This window comes from Myotis davidii, unplaced genomic scaffold, assembly GCF_000327345.1.
Source record: "Myotis davidii unplaced genomic scaffold, ASM32734v1 scaffold173, whole genome shotgun sequence".
NCBI lineage: Eukaryota > Metazoa > Chordata > Mammalia > Chiroptera > Vespertilionidae > Myotis > Myotis davidii.
Genome location: NW_006286303.1, coordinates 1,538,581 through 1,550,742, shown reverse-complemented (window position 1 = coordinate 1,550,742; position 12,162 = coordinate 1,538,581). Strand labels below are relative to the sequence as shown.

At 40.5% G+C, this 12,162-nt stretch overlaps 1 protein-coding gene across 2 annotated transcripts in view; it reads right to left on the bottom strand.

Annotated features, from left to right (window-relative positions):
• KDR (kinase insert domain receptor) overlaps nt 1-12,162 on the bottom strand; it is a 42,483-nt gene that overhangs the window by 17,394 nt on the left and 12,927 nt on the right. For both annotated transcript variants that reach the window (XM_006757801.2, XM_015560093.1), the window contains exons 8-18: nt 11,850-11,964; nt 11,596-11,759; nt 9,860-10,016; nt 8,814-8,937; nt 8,197-8,305; nt 7,214-7,534; nt 4,931-5,077; nt 4,464-4,595; nt 2,069-2,175; nt 1,508-1,643; nt 1,034-1,138 (exon numbers count right to left, since the gene is read on the bottom strand). In XM_006757801.2, the coding sequence (XP_006757864.1) occupies nt 1,034-1,138; nt 1,508-1,643; nt 2,069-2,175; nt 4,464-4,595; nt 4,931-5,077; nt 7,214-7,534; nt 8,197-8,305; nt 8,814-8,937; nt 9,860-10,016; nt 11,596-11,759; nt 11,850-11,964 (1,617 nt within the window). The remainder of the gene's footprint in view (nt 1-1,033; nt 1,139-1,507; nt 1,644-2,068; nt 2,176-4,463; nt 4,596-4,930; nt 5,078-7,213; nt 7,535-8,196; nt 8,306-8,813; nt 8,938-9,859; nt 10,017-11,595; nt 11,760-11,849; nt 11,965-12,162) is intronic.

The window sequence follows — 12,162 nt, the reverse complement described above, 5'->3', positions numbered from 1 at the left end:
GTGTTTCCTCGTAAGGAAGCAATACCATGGCTTAAATATCCTCATGTGTTCGGGGCTATGCTGAAGTTCCCGCCAATCTTTGCTGAGCAGGAAACTTAACAAGGGCCAGCTGGCAAGGCCAGTTGGCACACGAAGCTGATGAGGCTAAGACTGTAAGTTTGATCTAGCACCAACCGGTACACTTCCCTATAATTCACAGACATGGTCCATACCTCAGGTCCTGATAAGCCACCTCAAAATTACATATCCCTTTGGCCACGAGAGAGAACAGGCAAAAGGAGAGAGATGGCTTTGAAATGCCATCAAGACCTATTGACAAGGGTAGGTAGCATCATCTCCATCAATAAAAGCACATCACAACTGGAGCAAAGGGTTTTGTATGCATCACCTCCCCAAATTAAAATAGCAAGACCAGACTTCCATTACTATTAGGATTAACAATTATTCACAAAGTTGTTAAATTTTTAAATATCACCCATAATCCTTTTATCCTAGCACACCATCCTTATTTTTTATATTATCTTTTATATGTGAAATATTTAACATATTACAATTCTAGGGAGCATGCTGTTTTTGTACTCCACTATAGTATTTTTATTTATTATATCAAATTTATTTTCATGTTCTGATGGTCTATAATTATCTTACTAAAGCACCATAATAAAGTAAGAAACAATTTTTATGTAACCAAGGTGTTTCCCAACGCCGCCGCCCCACCCCCCCATCCCCCGCAGCCAGGCCATTCACTCATTACAGTTGTGCAAGCTGTGTCTTGCACAAGGACTCCCAGGCAAGGTAGGGAGGGGGCATTGCTGAAACTCATCCCTAACTTTGCCTCCCTGGCCATGTACCCTGGCATGAAGCTATAAAAGGGGAACTTTATTTCCAATTTTCACAAAGGTATATAAGTTGACTGCATGCTTGGCTAGTGGATCCACCTAACCACAGAGCCGCTGATACAAGCCTTTCCATCATGTGTAAAGACCAGATGAAACAGATAGAGGGTTTCATCACCATATAATTTTGCTTTTACCTTTCAACATTTTGACGGCCACTGTCTTACAAGTTGCTGTCTTGTCGATTCCAAAGGCATCCGCTTCAATCACTTGGCCAAAGGCACCACGTCCAAGAGGCTTACCTACAGTCAACAGTGACAGCAACAATAAAACAGATCTGGGCTATTACACCACTCAAGTGATATGCAGAAATTCCAACTAGGTACAGTGACCATACATTCCAGTTTAACATGAACAGTCCAGTTTACTCCTTGTCCTGGCTTAATTATTCAGTATTTACCCCCTTCACTCTCTAAATGTCCTGCTTTAGATGATTATAAGGAACCCTACTTCTAAGTGACTAAAAGGGTAATTATTCAAATTCAAGCAATGAAATGAATATTTCTGAATTAGAATCCAACATTTGCAAAGACTAGATTTGTCACCATCCTAAAGAAAGACGAGATGGCTTAATAAATCCAGTATTAAATTAATACAACTTGAAAGCATACCTAGTTTCAGCCGGTCTCTGGGGAATTCCCATTTGCTGGCATCATAAGGCAGGCGTTCACAGTGTTCATCCAAGGGGAGTTCATCTGGATCCATGACGATGGACAAATAGCCTGTCTTCAGTTCCCCTCCATTGGCCTGGAAATCATTACTTCTTTAAGTCACACACACTCTGTTTGGCTGTTGTTTAGTGTGCTTGTTATTGTTTTGATAGAAGCCCCATTCCTGATGTCTCATTTTTAAATAACACTCATGGAGTTTGAGAGTAGTCCTATTATAATCCTGTTTCCAGTGTCCCCTCAACTCCCAAATAAGCTCAGAATTAAGTTATTAAATTTTAATTACACTAGACAGTCCAAGCCCTTTTCTCCTCTAGTGGTTTCTAGCAATTAAAGCCCAGTGGTTCAGCCAAAAGAAAGAGGGCAAGATATTATTGTACTGAAATAAACTGTGCCCATTAGCCAAAACAATGGGAAGAAACAACTCGAAGAGCCCTAGTCAGCTTTCATTAATCATGAAAACCAACATGCATAGAAGAGATGGAAGAGAAACTATTTTGTTACCCGCTTAACAGTCCGTAGAACAATGACAAGAAGTAGCCAGAAGAACATGGCAATCACAGCAGTGCCTACTAGAATAATGACTTCCAAATTGGTCTTTTCCTGGGCACCTGAAAAGACACAATTGAATGAGCATCAACAGTTGGAAACTCATATCTTTTGATATAAGATGACAAAGCTCAACACTAAAGCAAGATCTCAAGCTTACCAACATGGAAAAATCCTGAATAAAAAGTCACACACCTCTAACTTGGATGGAGTTTATCCTATTATTAATGGATAATTTAAAGTTTGTTAAACTTTGCTCATGAAAACTTCCAACAATAAAATTCTAAAGTAATTAAGGGTAGAAATAGCAATGTCTTCAAAGACAGCCATAGAAAGTGTTTGAAAGAAGAGAAGACTTTGATGGAAAAAAAAAAGATCATGTTCTATAGAGAAGAAAAGTACTTCTAATGGGGGAAAGTAAATGTCTGGTTTTACTCTGATAATCTATGTTTTGATCTGTATAGTTTTGAGGACTAACAACGAACAAACAAAACAGAAACAAACTCATAGAGAACATTTTGATGTTTGCCAGATGGGAGGAGGTTGGTGAAAATGGGTAAAAGGGAAAAAAGATTAAGACATACAAATTGTCAGTTATAAAAGCAGTCACAGGATGTAAAGTACAGCCTAGGGAATATAGTCAATAACGTTGTAATAACGAGGAATGCTGCCACTTTATAAGTTATATCAATGTCTAATCACTGTGCTGTACATCTGAAACTAATACAATATTGTATGTAAACTGTAACTAAAAAATTAAAAAAATAGATATTTAAAGAAAGCTCTCAGGAAAGGAAGGAGAAGAGAAAAAACTAACGGTGGACAAGGAAAGCTGCAGAAGTCCATCACTCCCGAGGACAGCTCTGAGTAGGAGAAATTGAGCCCAGAGGATGCTTTCTGCTAAGAGTGATTAGCAAAGAGGTGATAAGGAAGCAATTATCACTTCCAGCCCCAGTGGATGAGGGCAGCTTGCATCAAACCAGCCACAAGCTGTGAGTGGCCCAGGCAGCCTCAAGAAGGCAGAAAAACAAGTAATTAATTAGTTAGCAAAGTAAGAGTTACCAGTTGAGAGGTGAGCACCAAGGATGCTTGGGAGTAGATTATGTTTCCCTGGTGGATGTCCTCAAGTAATTCTCTATTTAAACTTAGAGATTTAAAAGCTCATTTATACATGGTAAAAAGTTCAAAGATTCAATTGTTAATATAAGTTTGTGTATTAATATTCCCATAATAACATTTGGGAACTTAGCAGGAAAATTAAACGTTTATCTCTTCCTTTCTTAGTATTTTCCTTGGGTGAGAAGTAAATCTAATCCCTGTGCCAATGTTACCTACTTAGCTATTGGTAACCAACCACAAACAGCTAACCAAGGTGAGGCAAAGCAAAGGATAGAAATGGACGTCTCCATTAGAATTTCCCCCAAACATGAAGCACTCAGGAGGTGACAAAACCACTATGTCACTTGAAATCTCTATTTCACGCACTTGAAATCTTTACTTGCAAGTGCAATTTATGAAATGGTAATAAACCTAGAGATTTGAAAACAAGTCAAGGTGCTGAGATGCAATACTTGGCAACAGAGATTTGATAGATTAAAGGGACTACAATTTGGACTTTGAGAGACAAGGTAGGATGAGTTCATAAAAATCCATCAGTTCCTCCACCTGTCACCACCCTTTTTTCTTCCCCTTGCATACCATTCCTTCACCCGCATAATATGCTTTCATTGTCCCTCTGGTGGTTATTAACAAAAAAAAGAGGAATACACTCCTGAAGATAAAATAGTCTGCACAAATTACCTTTCCCATCTGAGAAAATGCCAGATTTCACATCATTCCTGCATACACAGACAAGTTTCCTTTCAAGTTCAGATAAGAACCCCAAATGTTTCATTTCAGAAAAGCAATGGTCTATTGTTCACAAATGAATCTTAATTGCTTCTAGTCCAATGAAAACTATGAACATATTTGTGACTGTTTGGATAGCATTTATTTTCATGACTAGGCAGTAATTCTAATGATTTTCTCAATAAATATAGAAGTATAATTTTATCACAGTTTCACTGAGCCATTCAAATAAAAAAAGAATCAGGGAAAGGTGGATATTCTACCTGCCTGGCTAAGAATTTTTCCACCGTGAGAACTGCAGGGACAGAAATGTGATACAAACAAAATGAAAATAACAGTAATTATGTTGCCTGATTAAAATAATAAATACTTATAATAGAAAATGTACAGAGTACAAAGAATATTTAAAAATCAACTATAATCTTCCCACCCAAAGCGTATGAGTATAAGACATAAACTAATTTTTTAAAACCATCTGATGTGTCTATGAAGTTCCACTGACCTTCTATTATGAAAAATGCCTCCACTTTGGCACATCCAAGAACATTGCATGCCTGGCAGGTGTAGAAGCCTTCATCCTCCTTCCTCACCCTTCGGATAGTTAGGTTCCGGTTCCCATCTTTCAGTACGATCCCTAAGAGAGAAAGAAAATTATGGCTTTTATTTATGATGTGGTCTAGTGGAGTTTTTCAGGAAAAAAAATTTAAAATATAAACGCTGCCCTTTATCTTGGCTATTCTGGAACTCCAAAGAGTCCACAGCATCAACTGCTGACTCATCACACCTGGCTTCCAGAAGCATTCAAGAAGGCTCTGAATACTGTGATTCCGAGTCTATGAAATGAGCCAGACCATGGGCACTTAGATTGTTGTTTTTTTCTACCTCAAACATATTATAAAACATAATATGGATTTTGGACATCTCCGGGAAAATTCTGCAGCCAAGGAGAGAGAGACATGTTCTATTCACCTGAGTCTTCCACAAGCGTCTCATTATCTTTAAACCAGGAAACCTGTGGAGGGGGATTCCCAGACACTGGGCAGGAAACTTCGATGGTTTCACCAATACTTGTCGTCTGATTCTCCAGGTTTGCTGTCATCATGGGTGCCATGCGCTCTTTGCACACAGAGAGAAAATAGGACATGTAGGTATAACTTTTGAAATGGTTTGAGTATCAGTAATCTGTGTTACCATTTAAATTTAGTAAACAGTGCACTGTTGATTTACTAAGCTGAAAACACACAGAGGGTGATACCAATACCGTTGGTCACTGAGTATAGTGAAATGAATCAATAAATCAGGACGGTTCAGACAGGTTACTGCATCTCTTTGAACATTCATATTAGTGATTCAAGCTGGTAATCACTTCACAGGATAAAGGTTGTTGCCTTTGTGGATTTTTCCTCTAACCAGATATGGTTTCCCTCCCAGAAAAGTTCTAGCTGGTGACACCCTAAAATTCTGCCATGCTTCTTTTGGAAATTGCAAAGCTTCAGTATAATGCAACAAACAAAGAGTGCCTTGTATTTATTTGGTACAAACTCATTTACACTATTTCTGTTGTTTACTCTCAGTCCTATGATGGGCAGGATAGGAGTATTAGCTATATTTTACAGCTGAAATAACTGTGATTCAGGGGGTTAAACAACTTGCCCAAGTCTTTATAACTCAATAAAAAGGTGAACTAATAGAATCTGGTGCACCTAAAAGTCTGGTCCATTGCTATTCCCACTAAAACACAAACAAAACACCAATACCGTAAGGAAAGTCAAAGATTCAAAGAAAAGTAAGCCCAAGGGTATTTGTTTGCATATACAGAAAAACTTTAGATTTACCCTTTTCCTATAAATCACCAAAGTGCTATGGAAATATCTTATTCAAACCAATTAAATATCAGAAGGAATCTCACTGAAAGAATCTATTTCAAGATTTAGCAAAATGAGATTACCTCAACAGTGAACTACACTGGGGTTTAAGCCAATTTCCTGACCTCTAGTCAATTTCTAAGAATACCTTTTGGGAAACAAGGTGGGAGTCCTTAGGGAAGCAAACCAGCTCATTGTGAGCACCATTTCCTGGGCGTGGCAAGGCCAGGAACCCCTTTCCCATCTCTTTCTAAATTCTTCCAGTAGCTTAAAACCAGACCAGTTACCAAGGTGAACAGAAAATATGGTGTGTGATATATTTTGAAGAGCCCTAGGATGATTTCACCTAAAAAAATATCTCTTTTTTGACACCTAAGACTTAACACTAGCGAAACACCTCCTAATGCCTGTCTAAAGATACCTCTTAAAATATGCCAAAGCCTCTGAAGATATTATTCCTCTGAAACATTGGTATAGATTAGTTTACGTGGGAAGTTGTTGCTCTAACAATTAAAAAAACACACAACAAAAACCAGAACACATGCATCTTAGAATCTGGGAGGGGACACTAAAGAGAGGAGAAAATGGAGGGAGATGGCATGAAGAGAAACTCGCCAAATTTGCCTGATCTCTCCAGAGACAGAGCCATGGCTGCACAGATTTTGTGCAAGGCCTAAGGTTAGATGAGATTTAGAGAGGAGCTTCATGGAGAATTCACAAAGCTATCTGCTCACCAAAATTATTATCTCAGGGACCTTGAACTACTCAGGACCACATGGATGACACAGAGGTATGGGCATTGAGTGCAGCACCACTCTCACAGGCTCTCACAGATCCTAAACAACCCCACCATTGCACTGTTCATGTAGCAGGTACCTTGCTGAGAACCTAGCATGTGCCACAATGTTCAGTGACTGCAGCATAGCAAGGAGTAAAACAGAAAACAATTCCTGTCCTCACAGACACAGAGCCCTCACTGTATAAGGCTGCCTGGTGGTTGGTTGTGTTCTCATCCTGTCCACCTGTTCACCACTGTGAACTTCTGGCATCCTCCTAGCTCATACTAGAAATTTCATAAATCTGTGCCTACTTACATAAATGAGTGCCCAAGAATATGGCAGAAGTTTCCCTGGGTCAGGCTAATCCCTGGCAAATACTAGTGAGTTATTGCACCTTTAGGGTTGGAAAGAACCAAGATATTTTCTCCTTTTAACCCATCACTTCACCATTATTTGTCTTTTTGCCTCAAGGACTTTCAGTAAATAAGATAAATATGCACCAGTTGACTTTATAAGTTCCTAGAGGGCAGGAGTCTTCACTCAGCTTCTCAAATCACTACCTTTAAGGCATTTTAACAGCCTCCGGAAGATCAGAGTTGCCTCCTTACCTAGGACTGTGAGCTGCCTGACCACGCAATGCCGTTTCTTGGTCTTCCTGTCCTGAGCAAAGCAGACGTAGTCTCCTTGGTCCTGCAAGGATGCATTCTGGAACTCCATGATCAAAATGTCACTTGTGCCATTAGAAAACATGGTGGCATTCATTTTCCAAAGGGCATCCAAGTTCTTGCAAATAGGTATGGGCAGAGCCTGTGGGCCAAGTTTGTACCATGTCAAGTTCTCAAATGTAGCTCTGTCTGCGCTGCACCACAAAGACACGTTCTCCTGCTCGGTTGGCTGGGTATCAGGCTTCAGAGTGATTACAGGACCCTCTGAAATGTAAAATCCATGGTTAGAAGATGATGATTCAACTGGGGAGGCCCCCTATGATCTTCTTGTTGCCTTCAGACCTGCTGTACAGCACCAAGATAAGTGAAGCTCTAGCAATCCCACACAACGTAATACAAGGAGACTAGCCAAAATGGACAAGTCAAGTCCAAAATAATATTATTTTACAAAAATAGGTTATTTGGAAATGTAAATAAAATTTTACAAATATTTATCAAATATCAGCTACAGCTTGGCCATGAAACTCAGATGAACAGACAAAATCAGCAGCATTTAGAGGCCACTGTTCCTCTGTCATTACAATTGCCTCCAGAAAACCCAACCTTGTCAACACGTCAGCAGCAAGCCCACTAGTGTTGGTTGAACCCCAATGAGCTGAGCACTGTGCTAGACTCTGATAATGGAGACATAAATATGATGCAGGACTTGTGACTATAAGCCTGTGTGAAACCATGATCTCTCCAGTGAAGCTGGATGTACCAGAGCAGTTTCAATTTCTAAACCAGAGCATCAGTTATCAGTCCAAGTCCTCTTCCTAAATGCCATGCTACTCCCAGGAATAGCAAGGGCTGCAGAGTCTCAGACAGCTTAGCACCCACCTGGCGGGAGATCCAGCCCCCGCCCCCCCTTGGAGAGCAGCACTTACTGGTCACGTGAAAGGAGATGACCCTCTCTCCTCTCCCCGCTTTGTTGACCGCTTCACATTTGTACAAAGCTGACACATTTGCCGACTGGATGACAAGGGTACTTACAGTCTGTGAGAAAAACAAATCCCAGGCCATAAACAATGGAGGCTCTGTTTATGCACATGCATTCAGACTTAAAAACTAAGCCACCCCATAACCACTGTGACCTGCCTGTTGCATTCATTCTACTACACTGACCACTCACAAATGCATGCAAGTATATTATGCTGGCTTAGCTCACACAGTGCACAAAATGGGCTTGGGGAACCTTGTGCTTAAAATAACATATTTTCTCATTTTCATACTTGTAAAACCAGAATCACCTTATAACAGATGCTTAGATTTAATGGCATTTGTGTCTTATCTTACTCTAAGCTATTAATAAGTCAGTGGTGCTTCTAAAAGTCAATGGTGTTTCCAAACTGACTTAATATGCTTGTTTTTTATCATCCGATTTATTTGATTATCATTCTCCAATATCCCTCACATATTATTATACCCTGCTTCCATGCCAGCCTTCCATAAAAAAGAGAGAGAGAGAGAGACAGATTTGCAAATTAAAGAACTTCAAACTCACTTTGTTTTTTCCTTCAATTTGGGCAAACTGATTTTTGTTTACTTCAATTTTATTTCCTCCCTGGAAATCCTCCACATTTCTCCACTTTTTACAGGTGTATGGATTTGTCATTAAGACAGCTTGACTGTAAGAGAGATAACAGATCATATAATGATTACATTTTTCTTTAATGCACGTCAATAGTAAGGAAAGGAGTCAGACTTGGGCTATTGTGTTCTTAGAAATAACTTTCAATGTACCCTGCCTGGTTACAAGACTTGATGCCAATTAAAAATAGGCCCCAGCAACCAGGGAAGAGGTTCCAGGTAAATCCATTCAGGATACAGGAGGGAAGCAGCTATTCTGGGAACAAACCTCCATTCATAAATTGGATCGACAAGACAATTCAAGTTAATTTAGTTCAAAGGAAACTAAGAAACCATTGGGCTTCTTAGAGTAATCTCTGTGGGACTGTGGCCTTTGTGTAGGAAATGGTCACCATCTGAGGCAGAATCTAGTAGTGGCCATCTCAAAAACAACAACAGGAAGTGAACTGCTTAGGGTGGTGTAGGTGGCTGTTGTGGTGGGGGTTTTTTGTGTGTGTTTTTTTTTTCCTAAGGATGTCTGGACTTGTGTTAGAACCTGATAAGCTGGGCCCGAGCCTCTGAGGCTGGCTGCAGCGAGGTCTAATGCTCCCTGACTCCAGCAGCACTTCCTGGAGATGAACCTTCTCCCGGATAAGGAGAGAAGTGGTATTCACCGGTTAATTGGAATAAGGAGAAACACCAAAGACTGGCAATTAGCAAAGTGAGCCAAGAGCCTGCATTTGGAGAGGTATACATCAGGGCTGACCTGTGGAGAAAGAGCTAGCTAATGTCAAGGCAGGATACCCCACAGAAAGACTACTAAAACCCAAGACCGAGAAAGATGGATGGAGATTAAGAGGACCACCAGAGGGCCAGCTTTCTTATTAGAGACAGCCTTCTCGGCTTAGGCTGGAGTCATGGCAGAGCCGGGCTATAAGAAATGCCAGAGGGCAGGAAGAAAGAGGGCGTGGCTCTGCTCACCTGGGGTTGTAGGTGCACTCCTCCTCCAGCTGCCAATACCAGAGGATGTGACTCAGGGGAGGAACTGCGTAGACCGTGCATGTCAACGTTTGGGTGGTACCATATTTGTAAGAGTCCACAGGAGAGAGCAAAGATTTCTCACCAATCTGGGGTGGGACTAGAGACAAGAAAAACCACTTTTGAATTGTCAAATGGTGTTCCGGTATGAAAAGTTGACGCGTTTGGTAATAAAAGCCTACATTTTTCAAAGCAGATGATTTTGCCCCCGTTTCGTTTTTCAGAGAATATCTAGACTTGGACACAGGAGACATGACTTCTTGTGATAGTACTACTACTACTCCTGCTACCACTAATAACAATAACACTTCTTTTTTATACTGATTTTATATAATAGGGTAAATGCTAGAGCAAGTCGTATGTTAAGCGAGTTCATGAAGTAATGAGATGGGATTATCCGCTGTCTGTTTTTATATCTTTTTTTTCTTATTCATTTCCTTCTCCCTTACTTATCAGCTTTCCAACTTCTCTCCACTCCTCAATCTCCTACTCCCAAGTGGCTTCTAAGGGACTTTCTCGAAACTGTTACCTCCCTGAAGCTGATGTCCCCGCAAAGAAATAGAGCCAACCTCAACAGACACATAGGGAGGTGTCAAGATATATGGGGAAGCACCTTAATGTCATAGGAGAAGATCCTGAAGTGTTACTATGCCTGCCAAAGAATTACAACAGAGAACCATTTCCCATAGACGGTGTTTAGAGCAAGGTATTAATGGATTTACTGGGGAGGGATGCTTTGGTCAAATATATTTGTTAAACCTTGAAAATTCTAAGTCTCTCCCCTTGGAGAATGGCAATATATTTGCATATTAAAAGCCCTTGAGAAGTCCTGCAATAAAGTTTTATATCAACTTAGCATCTCTCACACTTACTTGACCATGACACCCCTTTTCCCCCTGACCCAGAACATTTATTTACATATTTCAGTTTGAAAAAAATAAAGTTCAAATCATCCTTAAATAAAACACTCTATATCAGGGTTCCTCAAACTACGGCCCGCGGGCCACATGCAAATACAAATATTGTATTTGTTACCGTTTTGTTTTTTACTTCAAAATAAGATATGTGCAGAGTGCATAGGAATTTGTTCATAGTTTTTTTTTTAAGCTATAGTCCAGCCCTCCAACGGTCTGAGGGACAGTGAACTGGCCCCCTGTTTAAAAAGTTTGAGGGCCCCTGCTCTATATCTTCCCTTTATAGCCGCAGAGTCAGATCCTGGACTCCTGTTTTAAAAAAATTTTGAAAAACTTCCACCAGCCAACAGTGTTTTCCTCCCTGAGCATGACTGGCACATCAACTTCAATGTCAAACTGAAAGCTTCCCACAGAATTCAAGAAGAGTCTTACACGTTGGCAATGCAAGGTGCACAAGTCCATGAGACGGATGCAAAAGTGGTGCAGCTGAGGTTTGTCAACTGTCCCCGCAGGCATTCTCAGCATTTAGCCATTGAGGATAGCATCTACTTTAACCTTGCATTTGGCCACCAAGCAGTTCATTTGCAAACATGTCCAGAGCACACTCTCCTATACCTCATGTCAATGCCACTGCTCTGGACTATTTTTATACATAGGAGCCCACTCAGGATGTGAGTGAAGCAGCAGGTGACAAAGGAATAGGAAAACATAATCATACACTTCATAATAAATTCTGGGCAGAAAAGGAAAACTGGATGGACTCACCATTCACAACCAGAGATACCATGTGGCTCTGTTTCTCCTTTGAAATGGGATTGGTGAGAATAACAGTGTAATTTCCTGTATCCTTTTCACTCACTTCCATAATCGTCAATACATGCCCCACTTTGATTGTGTGATTGGACTCAATGGGTCTTCCATTTTTATACCTATGTGGGGGAGGGAGGGAAACAGGAATTATACAATCTCGGATCGACTTTCATGTGGAGCAATGCTTTGCGTTTATTTCCGAGAGTTACCATTTTATTTCTGGCGGAGGGTAACCAAGGTACTTCACAGGGATTCGGACCCGGTCTCCCACCGTGACTTCCACCAGAGACTCCATGCCACTACTAAAAGCGACAAAAGGTTTTTCTGAAAGAAAAAAAAGAGAGAATTATTCTCATAAATGTCAACGTATTGTAAGAGGTCGTTGGGTTTATTATTTCATTTCAAGTGAAGAGTCAAAGGCCTTGGGGGTCTAAGTTCAGAGACTGCCCATACTATCCTGCTGGAAGTCACATTCCAGCCCCTCTCACACGTCCAAGTTTTGCCTTTGATTCTCTCCCCCCC